The sequence below is a fragment of the Haemaphysalis longicornis genome, unplaced genomic scaffold, assembly GCF_048455015.1.
Source record: "Haemaphysalis longicornis isolate Haplotype H1 unplaced genomic scaffold, Haemaphysalis longicornis Haplotype H1 scaffold_7, whole genome shotgun sequence".
In the NCBI taxonomy this organism is placed as follows: domain Eukaryota; kingdom Metazoa; phylum Arthropoda; class Arachnida; order Ixodida; family Ixodidae; genus Haemaphysalis; species Haemaphysalis longicornis.
The window spans coordinates 149,630,375-149,652,968 of NW_027526422.1; the positions used below are offsets into that span (position 1 = coordinate 149,630,375).

At 45.8% G+C, this 22,594-nt stretch overlaps 1 protein-coding gene across 1 annotated transcript in view; it reads right to left on the reverse strand.

The window, feature by feature from the left end:
- Positions 1 to 240: 240 nt before the first annotated feature.
- The window catches only part of LOC144147122 (3-oxoacyl-[acyl-carrier-protein] reductase FabG-like), a 49,320-nt gene continuing 26,966 nt past the window's right edge, over positions 241 to 22,594 (reverse strand). The window contains exons 8-9 of the mRNA XM_077679195.1: positions 20,980 to 21,043; positions 241 to 934 (exon numbers count right to left, since the gene is read on the reverse strand). Coding sequence (XP_077535321.1) covers positions 737 to 934; positions 20,980 to 21,043 — 262 coding nt within the window. The 3' untranslated portion in view covers positions 241 to 736. The remainder of the gene's footprint in view (positions 935 to 20,979; positions 21,044 to 22,594) is intronic.

Genomic DNA, 22,594 nt, shown 5'->3' on the forward strand with positions numbered 1-22,594 from the left:
TCTTTCATGCTGTGTATATGCCACCTCAGTACTTAGGCAAAATAGTTTGTCTTCATTTCCTGGGATTAATGGCAATGTATTCACGAACCTGGAACTTCTGCCACACATTTCAAGCATTCTCACCAACGATTCCCTACAACAAAAATTTCGCTTCTAATAAAATATCACTGTCAATCAAACACTCCCTCTGTAGACCAAACAAAGGAGGAGTTTTCCACGAAAAAGAACACGTACTAAAAATTTAACCACAGCACATTTTTTTTATTTTGACATCAGAACTAGGAGGACCTTGGAAATGAACAAAATGCAGAGACTTGATTATGCACACTAGGCTACGCGCATTGCTGAAGCATCATTATCATCCACTTCAAATCGGCCCTTATATATGAAGGTAAAAAACAATAACGGACACTATTAACACACACTAATAATTTTGTTCATTATGAACTGGTTACCTACTCTGTCCACAATGAAGTGGTTATAATACTCTTCATCACTGCTCTGTAGTGCCGGGAATATTAAACTCAAAATTTCCGACGCGAAGGTTCACATAACCCCGCAATACTTGTTTCAGGAGACCAGAAGCAAAAGCGTTAGAATTACTGCTTGACAAACTTTTTTTGTCAGTTCACCTGAAATTCCCCATTTTCAGAAATCCTGTTGAAATGTTTGGCTATGTCATCCATGCTGCCTGAATATATTTGACGTGCCGCAATCTCTCCCCAATCCTGAGTCTTCAAGCCTTTTTCTGGACAGAAGCGCTCCAGCTAGGCCCCAGGCTAGACATCAGCAGAAGACCGCCGTCCACAGGTAGTGTGACGCCCGTCACAAAGGAGGCGTCGTCTGAGGCCAGAAAGGCGATGCACCGGGCAACTTCCTCAGGATTGCCTATGCGACCCATGGCGTGACAGTCTCTGGTTGCCTGCGCCACCATCTGGAAAATAGAAAGGTTGAAAGGGCAATGAACACTTTTGTGCGCTTTTAAGACACTAGCCCGCGAATGTGGGGTGAAACGTAGGAATAAAAGCACATATATGCTAGAAGTATCTTGGTGATCGCGAGCACAATATCTGGATTAGCTGTTTATGCGACGCTTTCGCTACGTCTTCCGTCATTTGGGTCAGATTTCGGCCATGCCTACTGAATGTTTCTTTGATCCCATCTAGGAAACAAAAGCACAGGAGAGTCCACGAAATCAATTCCCCTGAAGCTTAAATCCCAAAATGAATCGTCCTCTTCACCCTCCTAATTCAACATCTCATCTGCATCTCCTCGCTCGCTCTCCTGGCTGGACGCGCCAAGCATTCGCTTCGGCGAGGGAGACGCACAATATACGTGCCCATCTCAAATGTATCAGACATTTCCACCCGCCAAATGACTCGCACAACAAGTCAACCGGCCACCACACAGCGCAAACTGCACACTCAGTTTTTCGTCACCCCAAGACCAGCAAGTATTTATTACACACCCCCCAACTCTACCACGACGCTCGTCTATATTGTACCTACTGATTTGCCTCACTTCAACACATCCTCTGGGCAAGCCCAACCACACCGGCGGAGCGCATCCGCCTACACCCAAACATACCCCGCATAACCTCTATCAGACGTGTTGCTGGGCGAGTTGGTTCATATTACAGAAATAAGCTGATTTAATGTGTCGATGCGAGCTAGTTGGTACTTCATCATGGGAACACGTTAAGCGCCAGGCACAACTGGAGCAAGTAAAACAGACAGGAAAGGGGCGCTTTCCTTTCCTGTCTGTTTTGCTTCCTCCAGTTGTGCCTGGCGCTTAACTTGTTCCCATGATAGAAATAAGATTTAGCGCAACAAAAGACACGGACGGTGTCCTTTTCACCGTCCGTCTCTTTCGCTGCGCTAAATCTTATTTCTCTCATAACGTCACCTTTATAATGAGAGGTCGCCCTAACCTACCAACACCAAAGAACTGTGCGCCTAGCGGAGGACCTCTCATTGATCGCGCGGGAGGCATGGCACTCGTAATGACTAGCGCACGGACCCTTGCACAGTTGGCGGTTTTGCAAGCAGTTTTCTCATTCGAGGCCCCCTCTCCCTCTCTCTCTCTCTCTCTCTCTCTCTCTCTCTCTATCTCTATCTCTCTCTCTCTCTCTCTCTCTCTCTCCAGGCAGTCGAATTTCGCGGGCAGGCTTTTCAGCGCTGTTTTTATATCCCGACTTAAAACCGGAATTTTACAAACGCATCCACTAGCAGGGCTCATTCCTCAGGCTTTCGTCGCACTGTGCGAAAACGCTCCAGCGACCTTGCCGTGCCCGCACACAAGCTCTTATATCCATCCTTAATACCATATAGTAATTGCGAAAAATGTATTTCCCTTCGGTTAGTTTATTTTACGACTTTGTAAATAAACATTTGCAAGGTTTTTTAAAGTTTTAACCAATATCAGTATAAAAGCAAGCCATCTGCTCACCCGCATTCGTGTCACGTGCTTTATTGGACGCGAAAGACCATTTACCCTATGTTCTCTTTACGGAGCGCATCACTTTCATACCAAATAGCATTGCAACAGACGGAAATATGTTAGCAGTTGATTAAGAGGCGGATGGGAGCCTGCTTAAGGCATAACTCGAGATCAATATTGCCTTCATTGTCGTGCACGTGTAGTGCGCCTCCAGTTTTTATTGCAATCTTTTTCCCGTTCACACCTCAGCGCTTTGCATGCGATCACCGCATGTCTAGCAATTCCTGTTCTGTTGCGAAGTTTTCCTACAGCCTTTGTCAAACATATATTTTCTCTTTTCAAAGTTACTTGTGAAAGATTGCATGTAGCAAGTTTACAACCTCCATAGTCTGTTTTACACAAAGATATAAAAGACGTACTAATATTTTTGTAATATTGCTCACTCTTTGATGAACTTTATAGGCAAAAGCTCTATAAACTCTTAAAATGGGATTAGATATTTCTCGTTCGTATTCTTCTCTATGTCCGCTACTTGGAAGCGCTGCTATGCTCATTTACACGGTCAAATGGGGATTTTCTGCTAGAGACGTCGGTGGCAAAGACGACGTGACGTGACTTGAACGCAAAAATAGCCCACCAAATTGTCCTCAAACAAGTGTCATTGCAATTATTCATAACACCTATTCTTGTAGCACGAAAATGACCTTCGCTACATAAAAGGGGCGCCCTTATTCAAGAATGTGGTGAGCAAATTCCTGTTAAAAATAACTACGCATCATGAAACAGGCAGCGGTTTATTCTGCAGGGAAAGTTCTCATATTGGCCCGACAAAAACACGCACATGCAAGAAATGACAAAATTAAAACTATAAGGAAACCAAGAAAGCTAAGATTTAACCGCGAGTCTAATTTCGTAAAGTTAGGTGACCTGGCACAACAGACGACAGACGGTCCGAAAAGAGACAAACATTTAGTGTATACTGGTAACCGGAACGATGAATCGTAAGAATATGAGAGGCGATAATCTTTCTTCGGCTACTTAAAGCAGAAAATATTGATCTGTCTGCCTGTCGCTGTGTCCTTCAACTCGGCCACCCGGCCAGCGGCTAGAGAATTCTTGAAAGAGAAATGCACACAGGCCAACTATTTGCAAACCATTGAATGGAGTACCATATTTCATGCATGTAAGCAGTGATCAGCAAACAGGAAACCTTTAGCATATTCGGGAACAAATAACATACCGCCTATGAGGCAGTGTTCTTTCATTTGAATATTGACGTTCGCTTCATATGTGTCACGGCAAATGAAAAGTACGCGTCCAAAACAATACTTTTAACCAGCAATACAACCCTTGAATGCCTTCGCCGTGGAGGCATTCGTAGGCAAGCATAAACAAATAGACGGCGAGCGAGAAGTGGAATTTCGAACAATTAGTTTGACTTGAGAAAGCGTCCACCGTGTTTATTTTCAGAGGAGCGGGACTAAAAGAGACGAACGTGAGAGGTGAGCCGGCAGCGAAGAAGAAAGGCATTTACGGGCAGGGCGGTAGAAGACTATTGTCTCTCGACTACACTTGAAAGGAAGTTAACAGATAAGCGGGTAATTTTTATTGTGATTGTTATTAACTCTTATGTGACTACTTCCCGAACAAGCGTAGGAAAGAGGTTTTTGATCGGCCGCCACATTTGGATCTGTTCATTCGCGAGCTGGTAACGGGCGTTTTGTTTGCACACGGCATGTGGTGCAGCCTTTACTAGTTATGCATGCGTGGGTTCTATTGGTGGAAAAACACCCAAATCCAACAGCGCCAGACGTTAAGATTTGGTTATAACGTCTAATGTAGCCGCCCAGCTACCTTAGATGAGAATCGTTTTTAATAAAAAGTAACCCCATCGCCGCACTTGATTTTCAACAAACCAGGGTGCAAAATGCCAGGTTCGTGTAATGTCTTAACGCCAATGGGCGACTAGTGGGCTCCGGAAAATGTTTTACCGAAGATCGGTTATCTCATTACCCTCAATGTACGTATGTACGTATGTGTGTACGTATGCCTCGAAGTGTTTATTTAGGCATGTATACAATTAGAATGTAATTGCGCATGTGTGTGAACTGAGGCAGGCATCTGTGCAGGTTTATGTGTGCATGTCTGCATGCGTGCGTGCTTGCGTGCGTGCTTGCGAGTAGGCGAGTGTAACAGTTGCGAGGCGGTGGGCACCAGCTGCTGCCTCGCTAAGAAACTGTTGAAGATGAGTACACTGGTTGATTTACTCAAGACATGGGTGCGAGATGCAGCGGTAAGCTAGAAGCAGTCTGCTCCGTTTTCGAACATATGGCGACCGAAGTGAGGCAGACGGATGCCAATGAAAACGCCAATATCTCAAGGGTCCAGAGTAATGCAGAATAGGCGAACACTTGTGGTGGCAAGGGATGGATTATGCCGCAATGACATGAAATGGAGGAACGGGGTGCCTCTTCCAACAAATATAAGAAAAAACAATGAGCCGAGGACAAACTAAAACTACGCATACGGTAACCTGATTAAACTTCTTCTTCTGGTGGGGTTTTTTGGCGCAAGGGCATCTATGGCCAAGAGCGCCATTGCTACGATGAGGTAAAAATGTGCTGATGAAATTAGTGCAAATAGTGCATAAAATTACTTCGGTGTAAAGGGCCGGATCCAAAATATCAGTGAGGAGCGTGATAAGGCATGGAATGAGCTAACGGTGTATAGGGTCATGGTAATTAGAACCCTACGGATGAACAAGGTAATGAGGTGGACGAGAATGCTACTTTCTAAAACAAACCTGCTTTAAAAAACCGATATCATCAAGGTATTCTAAAACTCTGCTGAACTCGAACACAGGACAGTCTGATAAAAACATTGCAATGTGCCGTGGCATATTCTTACGGTACATTTCCGGGAAATAGCGTCTCCTTTCTGGTTCCATGGCCGAGCACTCAACCAAAACATGGAGGACTGAAAGACCCTCGCCACATCTGGCACAGTTTGGCGGCTGGTCACCAGTCAGGAGGTAGGAATGCATGCCATGTGTGTGTCCTATTCGTAGTCTGCATCGCCAGACCTCAAAGGCCCTATTTTTTTCCCTGGCAGCTGATCGGCCGATTATAGGTTGTACCAAGTGAAGCTTGTTGTTTACTTCTCCGTCCCATTCTTTCTGCCAGAGCTGAAGGAGTATGTGTTTTACTGCTGGTTTCATATCCAGGTAAGGTACTTGCGTGATGTCAATACTGGTTCTTTCAGCTGCTCTGGCAGCAGCCTGGTCGGCGTCCTCGTTGCCAGCTATGCCACAATGGCCAGGAACCCAGCACACTATAATTTCTAAATTTAGTTGGTGTGCTTTGTACAGAGCTTTAAGAAGGGCAGTAAATGTGGGATTCTTGGTGCCCTTTCCTGTGGACAGGGCCGTGACAACGCTGAGTGAGTCTGTGAAGATAACAGACTTTTGTGTTTTGCTTGTGATAATGTGGTCCACAGCCAGATATACTCCGTGTGCTTCTGCTGTAAATATGGTTGTGTTTTTATGCATTGTTTTTGCTATTGAAAGATGCTGTCCAACAACTGCACAGGCCACAGCCGATTTGGTTTTCGATGCATCAGTGAAAAACTGAGCAGCCTTGTACTTGTCTTGGAGGTATGCGAAGTGCTGTTTGACTTCCAATAGTGAGCCTTTCCTGTCTACTTGTCTAAATGAGGTGTCGCATGATATGATGCTTGTATCCCAGGGTGCCACGCATTCATCTGGGGTCATTTTGAGGGTGTCATCAAACGAGATGGATAGTTTTGTAGAGATGGAATTGATCAGCAGTGGAAACGGTTGAGCTAAGGAAGGTCGATTTGAAAACAGCAGCATTCTTGAGTTATCTCTAATCAGGGAGTCACACGGGTGCTCGGGCTGTGACGTAACCTTCAGGGCATAAATAATACCAATAAAAGTTCGCTGGTACTCCAGAGACCAACAGTCTGATTCAGCATAGAGGCTCAGTACTGGACTAGTGGGGAAGGCCCCTGTGGCCAACCTGATGCCCAGATTGTGGATAGGATCAAGCATTTTCAGTGCAGTGCTAGAGGCTGACCCATAAACTACACATCCATAATCTAGGCGGGACAAAACAAGACTTTTGTACAGGTGTAGTAGACACTTCTTGTCAGTGCCCCATTTCATGTGTGCTAGTATCTTGAGCACATTCATTGCCTTCAAACACTTCAGTTTCAGATGCTTCAGGTGGGAGGTGAACGAGAGTCTCGAGTCGAAAATCAATCCGAGAAACTTATGTTCTGTTTTAACAGGAAGCAGCTGTCCATTTAAGTAGATTTCTGGTGCAGGGGCAATGCCCCTTTTTTTTCGAGAACAGTAGACACGCACTTTTAGAGGGGTTAAACTTGAAGCCATTCTCATCTGCCCATTTGGAGAGCTTATTCACTGACAGCTGAATTTGGCGTTCACAAAAAGAGAGATTGCAGGACTTGAAGCCGATCTGCACATCGTCAACATACACTGAGTAAAACATGGTTGGCGGAAGTACAGTGCGTAGGGAATTCATTTTCACAATGAAAAGTGTGCAGCTCAGCACACCTCCCTGCGGCACCCCTGTCTCTTGTGTGAATGGTTTAGACAGAGTATTGCCTATCCTTACACGAAATGTCCTATCAGAGAGGTAGCTTTCAATTGTTTTTAGCATATTTCCTTGTATCCCAAGGGCACAAAGATCTCTCAATATACCAAACCGCCAAGTAGTATCATAGGCCTTTTCGAGGTCAAAGAATACGGACAGAAAGTACTGTTTATGCGCGAACGGATATCTTATTTGGGACTCCAAGCGCACAAGTTGGTCAAGCGTGGATTTTTGTTCTCGAAAGCCACACTGGAATGGATCCAGGAGCCTGTTTGCTTCTAGAAAATGCATTAATCTTCGGTTGATCATTTTTTCAAATAATTTGCACAAACAGCTAGTCAGAGCTATAGGTCTGTAGCTCGATGCAACTGCTAGGTCCTTCCCTTCCTTCAATACTGGAACAACAATGGCCTCTTTCAGCCTTGGAGGAATATATCCATTGTTCCAGATCCTATTAAAAAGTGATAGTAATGCAAGTTGAGTTTCTGGGTGCAAGTTCTTGATCATTTCATAGTGAATATTATCAGGTCCAGGTGCTGCTTTACTAAGTGTGTTTAGGCAAGCTTCGAACTCAGCAATAGAAAACTCAGAATTATATGCCTCACTTGGAGGTGATTTACGATGAAGTTGCAGTTTTTCTTCTCTACGTTTCAATTTAAGAAACTTGGCTGAGTAGTGCGCTGCACTAGAAACTGACTCAAAGTATGCTCCCAATGCATCCGCCTGATCTTCCAGAGTGCCACCAGCATTATCAACTAGAGGGCGGGGGCAAGTCTGCTGCCCTTGCAGTTTGTGTATCTAATTCCATACTTTATTTTGGTCGGTGTAAGAGTTAATGCCCTCTATGAACTTCTCCCAACTCTCACTTTTTGCTATCCGTCTCACTCTCCTCGATTGGGATTTGATGCGTTTGAAGTTTATGTAGTTTTCAGTCGTGGGAGAGTTACGGAAAAGGCGCCATGCTGCATTCTGTTTTTTCCTAGCACTTTGGCAGTCCTCATTCCACCAAGGAATCGGATTTCTTTTTGGATTACCAGAACTTTGTGGGATACATTCACTAGCTGCTTCAATTATGTGCTTTTCGATAAAGGAAAGTGCGCTGTCGATGTCCAGTGAATCTAGATAGTCACGTGGAAGACAGGTGAGCTGTCGAAACGTTTTCCAGTCCGCAGACCCCATCCTCCATCGTGGTACACTGTTCTACCTATGTGTCGACACTACCTTTTCTTTCAGCACGATTGGAAAGTGGTCGCTTCCATAAGGGTCATCCAGGACGTGCCAGTCCAGTAGTGGGAAGAGAGTAGCAGTGCAGAGCGCTAAGTCAACTGATGAGGATGTTTTGTGCGTGGGACTAAAGTATGTGGGCTTCTTTTTGTTCAATATGCAAGCTCCAGTGGAGACTAGTAACTTTTCTATCATTCGCCCTCTTGAATCGTAGTTTTCACAGCCCCAGAGAGGATGATGGGCATTGTAGTCTCCTGCTATTATGTACGGCTCTGGGAGCTGGTCCATTAGATTTTCAAATTCAGATTTCTGTAGTCGCTTGTCTGGGGGAATGTAAATGGAGCAAATTGTTATTAGTCGCTGCAACCATATAACTCTCACAGCTACAGCTTCTAGTTCAGTCCTGAGTTTAACTTCCTTAGCTGTGGTGGACCTTTCAAGGATAACAGCCACACCACCCGATGGTTGGTTGGTGTTTTGCCTGTCCTTTCTGTATGTGATGTACTGGGGTAAAAAGTCTGTGTGTTTGCTGTTTAAGTGGGTTTCTTGGAGACACACTGCCAGAGGTGCATGCTCCCAGAGCAGCTCTTTAACATCATCCAAGTTTTTCAGAAGCCCCCTGCAGTTCCACTGCAGCACACTACAAAAAGCCATTGCTAGTATTGAGAAGTTTGTTACTAAAGACAGGCTCAGCTTGTTAGCTTCCAGAGCCTTTTCCAGTAGGAGACACCTTAGGGAGCTCTGCTTTTTTTATCAGTTCCTGGGAGTTCGTACGCTCCAGTGGTTTGTGGCGATCCTTCGGCGTGATTGATGCAGAGGATGGCTCACTTGTGTCCATAGCCTCCAAAGAAGGCTTCTTTGTTGACGGTTTGAGACCTGGGGCCTTGGCTGGCCTCCGGTTCTCCTGCGAGGTTACAACCATCTCAGTGGTGTTAGTCAGCTGTGCAGACCGCGAGGCTGCAGCTGACACATTGGCCATTTTCGGGCCACCATTTTCTTGAGGTGCAGCAGGTGTCGCTGTTTGCACCTGGGGGGCTGAAGATGTCTCCTCAGGCCCTCTCAACGAGGTCCCTGATTGGACGGTTGCCGCACGTGGCGCCGCCCCCTGACGCGCCACGTCGGCGTATGCTATCTTATGCGTGATAGCAAGACGCCTGCGTGCTTCGGGGTAAGAGATGTTTTCTTTTACTTTCAACGCAATGATTTCTTTTTCTTTTTTCCATTGCTGGCATGAGCGTGAGTATGCAGCATGGTCACCGCTGCAGTTGACACAGTGTGGTGGGGCAGTGCAGCTTTCCGACACATGGTCGGTTTTGCTGCATTTTGCACATGTCTGCTTACCCCGGCAACTCTGTGATCCGTGGCCGAATTTCTGACAAGTATAGCACCAGCGCGGGTAGGGGATGTAAGGTCTGACTCGGATTTTCACGTAGCCAGCTTCTACGGTCTCCGGGAGAACCGGTGTTCCAAAGGTGAGAACAATGTGTTTGGTAGGGATTTCTTTGTTTTCACGGCGGATGACTATCCGCTGAACTTTGATGACATTTTGCTCATAGAAGCCTTCGAGGAGTTCATTTTCAGTAAGGTCTAGGAGGTCTGCTTCACTTATAACACCACGCACGGTGTTCATGGAGCGGTGAGGACTGACAGTAACAGCGGTGTCACCAATTTTGTCAACTTTCAGGAGCTTGTCACATTGAGTCTTATCTTTAACTTCAATCAGCAGGTCGCCATTGGACATCTTTTGTGCCTTGTAGCCAGCCCCAATGAGGTTCGACAGACATTTGGAGACAAGAAATGGTGACATCTTTCTCATTGTTGTGTTCTCATTTTCCGAGTGCATCACGTGAAAGCGTGGAAAACACTCTTGCTTCTTTGAGAGAAAAAATTCGAAGGTGGTTGCCTCGGTGCGCCCCCTTTTAAGAAAGCGATTCATAGAAAAGGGATTTGAAGATGCCATACAACAAGTATGTGTTCGGTGGCAAGGCCGGTCGCCCACCACCGAGCCCAACAAGGGAACGTGGCTTTTTCCGCACACGCTAACCGTACCTTGCCACTATAACCCTATGCTTGAAATCAAGAGTGATGTCTTTGCACAGGGTTAACCCTCGCCGCCTGAAGAAGCACGGAAACAAAGAAGACAGGAGATGACAGGACAGGGTTAGGAAAGACGATAGGAAAGCAAAAGAATGAAGAAGAGGACAGGAAAAGGCGACTGGCTGATTCCCCCCAGGTCGGGTCAGACTGGGGGCACCGTCTACGGGAAGCGGGGGCCGAAGTGGTCTGTTGCCTCTGCCAGGGGGCCATGAAGGTCCAAAACAACCCTGGCTTTGGCTCAACCACCAGGATGCCCTTTTCCCCGGACACGGCAAAGCCACGCACAGCCGAGGGCGTGGGTGGGTCCAACCCACATGGGCTCGGGGTCCGCGGTGTCGCCAGTACCGTCACCTTGAAACGCAAGGCGCCCCTGCGGGCAACCTGATTAAACGTCGACATAGCACGTCTGTTTGCCCGACGTAGAGTGTACAGGGGAAACGACGGCAACTTAGAAAGTGGTACTAAACACGTTCATTAGGCGCATCCACGGGGCGTGTCTAACTGCACTGAGCTTTAAGGACTCGCCAGCTAAGGGTGTGCTTCAGCTAGTAGTCTGGGAACGAATGTTAAGAAGTTGTTTCCAAAGGGCTGAAACAGGCTGGTGGCGGTATGCAATAGCAGTGGTCGCTACAGTAGAACCCCGCTGTTACATTCCCCACTGTTGCGTTTTCCTGGCTGTTACGTTGTTCGTCATCAGTCCCGGCATAGTTCCCATAGGATATAATGTATTGCGAACCCCGCTGTAACGTCGCAACTGTGGGCTCGTTCCCGTATGATGCGTCGCAACCTGAAACTCTGACGCCGCTTGGGCTCGGCCATTTTGGCTTTTGATGAGCCTTGGCCAGGCTTTGTTACTGAACTGGCTACAAGCCGAAAACGAGTTGGAGAGGCCGTCACTAGACGGCCATCCGTCGAAAGTACTGTCACCACCATCACTGCGCTTACAACAGAAGTTTCACTTCGGAACGCCGGAAGTGCGTAATATTAGCGCCGTCGCACTGTTGTACTGGTGTCGTGCAACGTTTTTAGGTGCAAAGAGGTCGGCCTTCCAGTACAGGGGCGCGGGCCAATGCTGCCGCCGACCAGGCAGGCGGTGGCGCGGCGGTAGCGTAGAGATTGGTCTCGGCGCGTCGTCTGCTTCTGCTTCCTTGCTACTCTCGGCGCTTTATACACCACTCATACCGTCACTTGCGCCAGCTTTGTCGCACAAAGGCCATCATTTTGGCAGGACGCAACACTCGCTTCGGGTAGTCTTCTGCATGACTTTCGCGTCTTTGTTTAGGCAGGTGCTCAGGTATGTTAGGAGAGATACGGGGCACCGCGTTCTCCCTCGGTATACACGTCCGGTATCCTTAGTTTGACCGCTCACGATCAGTTCTTAACAGTTCACGATGTCTGAATGCTCACAATGAATGCCACAGCCGTATATTTGTGATGTAACGTTGAAGTTTTTCCGCGGAATCGCGCTTTCCCACGCCTTCAACCCGTCAGGATTCTACGCCACTTAGACGCCGGCCTATTTTCGTGGCTTTCCTCACTCTTACGTTTTCCCAGGCTACCCAGTATTAAGTTTTGGAGACAGTCGTGTAATGAAGACACGAACCGATTGCAATTTCGAAGGACAAAAACTGGCTGTTGTGTTCAAAGAAACTCATTTCATGTATATTTTGGTGTGTACGTGTAAGGAGGTGTGTATTGGTTTTAATACAGATGTGTACACCTTAGGTCAAAATTTCGTGGGCCAATCCTAAGCCTCGTAGACCATAAAGAATTAAACAAATGGGCTTTTCCTTTAAATGTGACAAAAGTATTTTAAGGCAGTAAGAAAGAAAGGTGGTCTCTGTAGCTTCCCTGCATAAAACATTTCAGCCACACTAGGGACGTAAGCTTGTAAATTCATTTTTTTGCAGCCTGCGCGTTCCCAGATTGGCCCACAAAATTTTGACAAGAACTGTACATATCATTGTGTTCAATGTGCATGCATATAGGCGCAGGGGTATCCGCATGAATGGGTATGCAGGTATAGACATGTGAAACTCTATATGCATGTATCTATGTACCCACATTCGCATCTATTTCGGGGCTTTTTCTGTACTTCTGCATGTGCGTGAGTAGATTACGTATGAGTATGGGGATATGTCTTCGCGTTTCCGTGTGTGTCCTGCTTACTTGATATATTTGCTTAGAATATGCGGAGAATTTCAAAAATATCCGATGCTCTAATTGCTAGCGACGTAAGTTTCTTTCTCGAAAGAGTCAGGTAGTGATTAAAAGCGCGCGCCACAAACACGTATTTTTTTCTTTTTAAATGGTACGAGTGCGTGAAAAAACGCGAAGATAATTTATGTCGCAAGAATGTTTCTGCATTCCCATCTCCTCTGAACTGAAAACATTAGGGTGATCTGTGAAAGGAAATTTTAAGAAAAGGGTTTTTGCAAGTTATACACGGCTCGCCTTCAAATGAATCATCATTTCGTAATTCCTTGCATGATGCATTAATCTTCATATTTGTTTCATATCGATGCATAGAAACTAATTTGATGGGTGACTTCAACTCTCCTAACATTGTCTTGTCCTTCCCACGTCCCTTTTTGGATCCTTTTTCAACCGACTCGAACGAATTTACCACGTTTTGATCGGAATTCGACTTGTCCGATCTAGTTATCAATCCTACACGTATTACACAAACATCTTCTCCTCTTTTAGACCTTATATTTACGTCATGGTCTGATATATTTCCAGTGATAACACACATACCTGGATTAAGCAACCATGATGTACTGCAATTTTAGCCAACAGTCCGCCGTTCAACATCACAAAAGTGCTTCCAACGAACTACAGATTACCGCAAAGCTAAATTTCCAGCCAATAACAATTAAGTGGCCTGTGTTCTGGGCGTTTTTTTTTTGTCGGGTAGCCTCGAACGTTCAAATGAGATTAAATGAAACACGTTTCAAAACAAAGTTAACGAGCTAATTAGTCCAACATGTTCCTCTCTGACAACTATTTTCTAACAACAAAGCGCCTTGGTTCAACCAGAATTTGTCACGTCTGGCTAACAAACTTCACTCGCCCTAAAGGTGGCAAAGTCTGTTTCTTTTAAAACCACACCTCTGAATACTCTTAAATCATACCGTAAGCGTGTGTGAACTGTTGCTGTAGGCGCAGGCACTAACAGAATTTGCTTGATGAGACCTTCCGGTGAACATATTCCTACACACATTTGTTCTGATATGCCTAATATCACAATTGTCCAATGATTCTTGTCTCCTATGAACGACGACATTCGTCCCGAGCTTGCGCCTGGGAATCATTTTCTAATGGACCCAATAGTTTTCACTAACACTGGCCTTAACGTGCTAACTGATAATCATAAACTAACCTCGTTCTGCGAAATTCACGAAATTATAACAAATTTTTGAAAAACCACAGTGCATATTGTTTCATCATTTTACAATGCTTATTTTCTGAGTCAAAATTTGGTACTTTGCCCAAAGACTGTAAAGCAGAAAAAATTGCTCCCGTTCACAAATCTGTTGATGCTAACAACCCGTCAAATATAAGACCGACAACTTTAATGCTTGCACGCAGCAAACTAATGGAACAAGTAATTTTCTCATGTCTCGTAAATCTTCCAGAGAAAAATTGTTTTTTTTTGTTTAAACCAGCAGGGATTTAGAAAGGGTTTCTTCAGTGAAACGTAACTTACACTGAAGAAGGACTTGCATTCTTGCCTCGACTATGGTTACTCGGTTGATTATCAATTTATCGATTTTTCTATGGGCTTCGATATCGTTGACCACTAACACATACCGTACGAAATGAGCGCAATAAATTTTGCCCCCAATCTTCTCAATTGGGTGCGCCACTTCCATATATCATTCGTCCAATTCGTTGCTGCAAATGTATTTGACTCACCACTGAATATAGTTGATTCTGGCGTCCCTCAAGATTCCGTCTTCGGCCCCATATTGTTCCTAAATTATCGTGAAGAACTTGCATTCTTGTATCAACTGTGGTTACTCGGTTGGTTTTCTATTTATCGATTTTTCCAAGCGCTTCGACAAAGTTGACCACTAACACATACTGTACAAAATGAACACAGTACATTTGGCCCCAATCTTCTTAATTGGGTACGCCACTTTCTTACATCACTCGTTCATTTCGTAACTGCAAATGTCACGGACTCACAACTGATTATAGTTGATTCTGGCGTCCCTCAAAATTCCGTCTTCGGCCGCTTATTGTGCTTAAATTACGTACCTGACTTTCCTAATAACGCATCTCTCAAATATGCATTTTTACCAACAATTCCACGTCATACCGTAAGATCTTAAATGATACAGACATCTCTGCCCTCCAAGGAGACCTCAACACCATTTCTCGATGGTGTCGGACAGGGAAAATACACCACAATTCTAAGAAATGCAAATCCATGCATTCGAGCCGTACTAACTTAGTGTGCCCGAACTATTTCCATAACAACAAATGCCAACGATTAGTAAATTCCTGCCATTCACTTATCGCCCACATAACTAAAACCTTTTTATTGAAACCACATATCGAATACATAACAGCTAAAGCTAATCGCATTTTAGGTTACCTCAAAAGAATTTTTTTCATCTCCGTCGTGATTAAAGTTGCTACTGTACTTCACGAATTTTCCCCCCCAGTTAGAGTAGGTTTATTCAATATGGGACCCAGGCTGTACTGCACTAACAGCCGTAGTCGCAGTCATACAAAACCGCTCAGCTCGTTTCATCTCAGGTAACTACCATCGTGCAGCTAGCCTGAATCTCAATAAAACGACGTTACGTCTTCCATTACTTGCTACTAGCCGGAAGCTATCTCGCGTTCTTCTTTCCCATAAAATATTTTATCACAGACCGTTTTTGCACTCTCTTTGGATTGAACCTGAAAGATTTAAATCATCCCGTCGCGATCGTTCACGCAACGGTAACGCTCCCTGCTTCAACACATCCGCGTTCCAACAGTCCGAACCGGCAATGATAGGAATTATCTACTGTCACTCTCACAAGCATAGCCGACCCCCTACTACTCAGAGATGCATTGTCAAATCTGGAGTAGTTGATTTTTATGTGTTATGGCTCTGTTTGTTTTCTGGTGTTGTAGAAAGTATTTTTTGTTTTCTGCCTACACTCTCTAATCAAAATCATTCCGAGTGGCCAGCTCAGGGATAGCCTTTTCATACTTAACATTTACAGCTGTCCATGAGACATGAGGCAGCGTTTTAGTTCTCTCATTTCCAAGGCGGTTAGAAAGGCTGCAGGATCTCCGCTTGTAATTGCTGGAGACTTCAACGGTCCGCATCAAGCGTGGGGATATCACCGCGTCACGGCCAAGGGGGCGGACCTCTGGCGGGCGGCGTCCGACTACGGTCTCACCCTGATTACGGACCCGTCCTTTCCAACTAGGGCGGGAAACTCGTGCGCCAGGGACACCACGCCGGACCTTACGTTCGTGGCGAACGTTGGGCCCGCTGTGTGGTGCAATCTCAATAAGGACTTGGGCGCGCGATCACTGTGTTCTGGCCACGTCGTTAGTGGTATGCAAGAGGCCACGGAAGGAGTTTAGGACGACGGATAGCGATCACTGTGTTCTGGCCACGTCGTTAGTGGTACGCAAGAGGCCACCGAAGGAGTTTAGGATGACGGATTGGGATCTTTTTCGTAAAATCAGGCAAGAGAGGGAAACCGAAACCCCAACGTCCCTAGATAGTTGGGTAGCACAGCTTAAGGAGGATGTAGCGTCCACCACCAAGTCCGTTGTCACCGACCTAAATGTGGATAGGGTGGACAGCCGATTGGTAAACCTTTTGGAGGTGAAAAGAGCCCTCGCCGATAGATGGAAGGGCCAGCGGCTGAACCGCAAACTCCGAAAAAAGATTGCGAAACTAAATCACACAATAGAGCTACGCTGTCAGATGCTCTACAAGCAGCTATGGGACGAGGTGTGCAATTCGGTTGACGGGAAGATGAGATCAGGTGGAAAATGGAACCTGCTCAAGCAGTTGCTAAGTGAATCCAATTCCCGGTCTAATCAGAGGCGTGCTACTGATAACGCACTGCACGCAGCCCGCCAGGCCAATTCCGATGCGGAAATACTAGAGTCGCTAGCCAAGAGATATCTACCTATAGACACTTCGGATGATGCGGACTACCCGCCTTACAGAGGTCCACCAATGGGCACTCTGGATGAGCCCTTTACCGTCCCCGAGGTACGGGAGGCCCTCGCGGCCCTCAACGGACGTTCTGCTCTGGGTCCGGACGGAATTTCAAACAGACTTCTTCGCAACTTGGATGACGAGTAGATTACATCCTTTACGAAGATAAATCGCATCTGGGAACGGGGCGTGGTTCCAGAGTCTTGGAAGCTAACATCGGTCGTTCTGATCCCGAAGCCGGGGAGCGCTCCAGACATGACTTATCTCAGACCGATATCGCTGACATCGTGCATAGGCAAAGTGGCGGAACATGTTATTAACAACCGCATCTCCAAGCACATCGAAGACCGCGGTCTCTTTCCGTATAACATGATCGGCTTTCGACCGTCCCTTTCAACTCAGGACGCCATGAAGCTGATCAAGTATCAGATCATCGATAAGGACACGAGGGACGTTCCAGACATCCTAGGCTTAGATCTAGAGAAAGCCTTCGATACCGTATCGCACGCGCACATACTCGATTTCTTCCCGGAGCTGGACCTTGGCCAGAACTTTCACGCGTTTATCAGCTCGTTTCTTAGACATAGAAAGGCCACGCTAAAGATTGGGGATCTCAGGTCAGAGCCAATCGAGCTGGGCACGAGGGGGACGCTGCAGGGTTCGGTGGTATCCCCGCTCCTGTTTAACATTGCCATGTGTATATTGTCTCAGAGACTCTCGGAGGTCAAGGGCATCAACCACACACCACGCTGACGACATTACCGTTTGGTGCGTCGGAGGCTGCGCGGGTACAATAGAGGAAGCACTTCAAGAAGCGCTAGATTGCACAGAGGCTTTCCTTGCTGGGAGGGGGCTTCGCCTCTCCTCGAGCAAGTCGGAGCTCCTATTGTACAGACCTAGTAGGAGAGGGGTCAAGCCCAAGGGCTGGGTCCCACTGTCAGAGGTGAACCTTGCGCTCCGCACGAGCGAGGGACACCCATTCCCAGAGTATAGGTTATCCGGGTTCTCGGTATGCTCATCGAGTCGAACGGTTGTAACAAGCACACAATCGCCAAAATCACCACTAAGACTGATAACAAGGTACGAATAATTACTCGGGTCTCCAACAGTCGCGGAGGTATCAAGGAGGACAATCTCTTGAGGCTCTTTCATGCATTCTTGATGAGCCACATCACGTACGTGGCGGCCATGCACTGCTGGCAAAATCACGGAAAGGCTAAGCTCAATTTACTAATTCGTAAAAGCATCAAACGCGTGCTGGGTATCCCGATGAATGCCAGCACATAGAGGCTCATGCAGCTCGGGGTGCACAATACTTTAGAGGAAATCATCGAAGCGCAGCACACGGCTCAGACTACCAGGTTGTCGTCTTCACCCACTGGCAGGGAGATTCTGGCGGTTCTGGGCTGTAATACATCCCTAGAGGAGCAGCGCAAGGTTGGCCTTAGTAAGCAGCAGAGAGCTGCTACAACTATCTCCTCGTTTCCCCGCAACGTGCACCCGTAGCACAATGCAGGCAGGCGAAGGCCCAGAGGCGAGGCCCTACTAAAACGAGTTCGCGACGACCCGCACTCCGTGTGCTTTGTGGACGCGGCGCAGTACGGCCGATCGGCCAACTTCTCGGCAGTTATGGTAGATCGTAGTGGCACAGTTCTCAATTCTGCGTCTTACAGGAACACCACCCCGGCTAGAGCCGAGCAGGCCGTGGTGGCTCTGGCTTTAATTGACGACAGCCGGCATCGAATTTACACCGATTCCCGCGCAGCTGTTAGGGCCTTTGCATCAGGTTCCGTTTCGGCCGAGGTAGCTCGCCTCCTAGGAAATAACTTCATTTCCTCAGACACTATCATCTGGTTTCCCGCTCACCTATGGTCGCACTTGTCCTGTTTAACTAACCTCAATGAGGTAGCCCACACCCGCGCGCGCGAGATAACCCACCGCGCCAGGCCGGACGGGGGCGATTCCTCGGGGATTGGTTGAGAGGTCCTCAGAGACACTTTATTCACGTTCAACGAGATTATTCAGCACTATAAGCTGGGCAGGCGAAGGTTTCCTCTTGCGCACGAGAAACTCTCCAGGCCGCAGGCAGCCACGCTAAGAATGTTGCAGACAAGGTCTTATCCTAGTCTCTCCACTCTCAGCTTCTACACGGACACTTTTAAACCGCACTGCCCGGATTGTGGCGAATGTAGCAATTAAATCATATGCTCTGGCGGTGTCCCCTCCCTTCGGGGTTCTTAACGCATAACCGAGGAATAGTGGCGTTCCGACTTGGAGAGCCCCGATCTACTACACCAGCTAAGGGCAATCCAGAGGGCCCACGACGCGGTGGTGAGGCTCGGCCTCTCCGTCCCCACGTGGGAGCAGCCCGCAGCGCTGCCGCCCTGAACGGCGGCAGAGCTCGTCAGGACCTTCAATAAAGTTCATTGTCTGTCTGTCTGTCTGTCTCAATGTGTACCTTTTCCTGTATATTTATTGTTTATTGCCCCTCTCCTCTGCAATGTACTTCAATATACGCTGAAAGTATTAAAAATAAAAATGAATGACGATGTCCAAAAGCTGACATTACAAGCTCGCCGGCCCTACTACTTGTTGAGTATATTTACAAAACTAATATTTGATCGAATAAGTGGTAGGTTGGATTTTAAAAAGTCCCCAAAATAATCAAGCTTTTTGTAAGATTATCACCATTAAACCATATTCATGCAATCAATACAGTACCTAAAAAATGTTCATACCGCAATAAACTTATATACTGCTCGGAACATTGAAAGTTATTTGTCAATAGCCACTGGCACGGTGACGTAAGCATTGACCGATCCTGGAGTACAGGACCCCCATGCAGTGCTGTTGGAGGATATCTACGAGGGGTGAACGGATGCCATACTTTTGTTAAATAAGGCGAAACAGTTTCCTGTTGGAAAGGGCGTAAGCCAGACGTTTAATATCTCTATAGTGTGCTTAAAAAGGATATTTAGAAAACTCATTTGGCTAAGATCAGGATTACGAATCCCTCGGGCATACTTGAGCTATTCGAAATTTGTAATGACGTTGTCTAGTTTTGTCGGTTCCGGCAGGTTCGAAACAAAACGCTGAGAAAAATTTACACTGAAAGTAGAAAAGGCGGACAAAATTGGCCACAAATCCAAGGCGATCCAGACAAAGATGCGGAACAACACGTCTTCAAGATAGATAGTGGCATTCACTAACCAGCAAACAATAAAATTTCCGGGGGGAATTGTTTGGTGTCATAAAATGTCTGCAAGAAAATTGATTCGCAGAATAAATTTAGATCGCTGCATGCAGTAGGTATTCTGAAACTTCCGGGGTATCTATCAGCGTCTTTACAGTAACTGTAATGCAGCCATTGGGAAGTAACCCGTATGACACCTCCGGCACACATTGGGGGTCCCACTAGGCTCGCACCTTGACAAAAAATGACAATAACCAGCTGTAGAAAGATGCTAGTATTAACACATCCGCAGCGGTGGCTCAGTGGCTAAGGCGTTGTGCTGCTTAACCCAAGGTCGTGGGTTCTATTCCCGGCCGCGGCGGCAGCTTTTCTGATGGAGGCGAAAAGCAAAAACGCCCGGGTGTGCGAGATTTGGGCGCACATTAAGGATCCCCAGGTGGTAAATTTTAATCCGGAGCCCCTCACTACTGCGCCCATCATCGCCTGTGTAGCGTCGCCGCGTTTAACCCCATGATCAATCAAGCTTGTGGCAACACTTTGCGATAAGCAAATGGCAGGGTCGACCAGAAGCAAAACTCGCGTGGAAGGCATTTTAGTTCATATTTAGCAAAACATAGTGGGTTGGGGAGGCTATGTGTTGCGGATGAAGACAATTTGGACCATTTCTCTGACAAAATTTCTGTCGAGGATGGCAAACGAATTAGGGAGAACCAAGAATTTCATAGTGAGATTAAAAAGGTAAGTCTGCGACGAAGAATAGGAGAGGAAACACGAAATAGGAGCTGGGAATTTTTGTTGGAGGCCTTAATCCTGCAGTGGACGCAAACAGGCTGATAATGGTGAAGATGATTCTGGAACAAATTCGTATTGGCGCCTCTTCCTCAACCCATTTTAATTCAGCGTTATTAACGTGGAACGTAAATTTGTATTTCACAAATCGTAATCGCAATAAAAACTTACTGTAGTCGCTGTATTCCAACCGAAAGGTAAAAAATTCATTTTCCGCCTTGAATGTGAATATTTTGATGTCAACGTGTTACAATTGTTTTATAAGTTTCATTTTATTACTATACCTTGATACAGACATTTGCTATGTTGTATCAAAAGCACAATTTTATCTAGGCACGGGTGACACCAACCGCCAGAAGCAGGACTTGCACGCCAAGTTGAAAAAAACAACACAAAGGGAAACATTCTTCCATACACACCTTCATGTGGTCTTCATTAGTAAATCCAGGTAGCTTTCCGATCGGAGTTTTGATGACACCAGGGCTAGTGTGAAAAGATACATGTGCAAAAGTCATTACGTACGCGCCGCCTAAATTTACGAAACGTCATCAGTGTTCTGTTTTCTTGCTGTACAGGCTGCCAGTTTTTCCGCTCACTGTTCATTCTACAATAAGCAAAACTTTCCATCGCTATCAGCAGACACCTATGATAAACATCCTTCTGATTAAATAATTTGGGTCATGAGTTCTCAATGAATGAATGAAACCTTTCCAAGTTCTTTTTAAGGAGAAAAAAAAACAGAAGTGGGGAAATTCCTCGGTTCTCGACGTTTGAATAAAATAAACTTTGGATTTTACCCTCATGCGCCTAACAGATGCTGTGTGATAATGGAGTACTAGGTATTAAATTAAACCTTCTAAGAACCTCTCACGTTGGATTTTCTACGCCTGCACGTAATGAAGAAGTGTTTCCCCGTAGAATTAGAAATATTAGATGCAGCGCCGCTATCACTAGGAAACGTATGTCGTTTACAATTTCTGAATGATCGTTTTACACTAGGCAAGCCACTGCACACAATTATGCACACAAGTATGGGCATATAAAATAAAAAATTACCTGTCTGCATTCTCCCCGACTACCGAATTAAGGGACTAGCAACGAAAGTGCTGAAAACCAAGTTCACACGTTCATTGTGCCCCACAAACTACGGCAGCAATGCTCCTACGAAAACGCGGTACATTATTAAGAAAAGATAACAGTGTATACATGTCAGCAGCTAATATCAATATCAACAGACAAATTACAACAATAAGTACACAACACTGCCCAAATATTTCTTTTTTGATTGTGACAATATTTGCGTCCAAATACCTTTCAGTGCCTTAATCGCTCAAGTGTAAACTTCTTTTGAAACATGTATGTTAGACTTTTCCCGATGTGAATAATCCAAAAGGTCAGTATTGTTCAGATCAAAGCCATTAAGGAGCTAGGGAAAGGTGCACCACAGGCGCTTTTTGCCAGAGTGTAGAGGTGCAGCATGTACGATGGAACATCTCCGAAGCTTGTGGCATAATTTATTCGTTCTATTTGAAAACCATTTCTCGAACACATACTGTTTATGTTCTTTTAGTCACTACAGTACTTTCACAGTTAGTGTTTAGCTATATGTGTGATGTGCTTCATTGATTTATGACCTGAAATAAATGCTTTTAGTATGACTCTTCGTATTGCACATAACCGATAGCTTTAAAAGGTGGTGCCCATCACTGCGTTTTTCTGTGAGGCAGACAGCCATTTCTTCTCATGAATAGCAAAACAAAACACATGAAAAAACACTATGTCAAAATTTGTGCTCAACAAGCCTAAACAATGCACCCATCTTACAGATTTCAGGAGGAGAGACAAGGGTGGCGCGGAGCACCAATGTTTTTGTTCAGGGGAAGATTCATAGATTTCGCAATATTATTTAGAGTGAATAAAAGCCACATTGGACAACACTTATCTTTCCCAAAATGGCGTTTCTCAAAAATACTCCGCGATAAACCTATTTATGCTTTCGTGCTGCTTCATGAACAAATACAGAACAACGTTTAC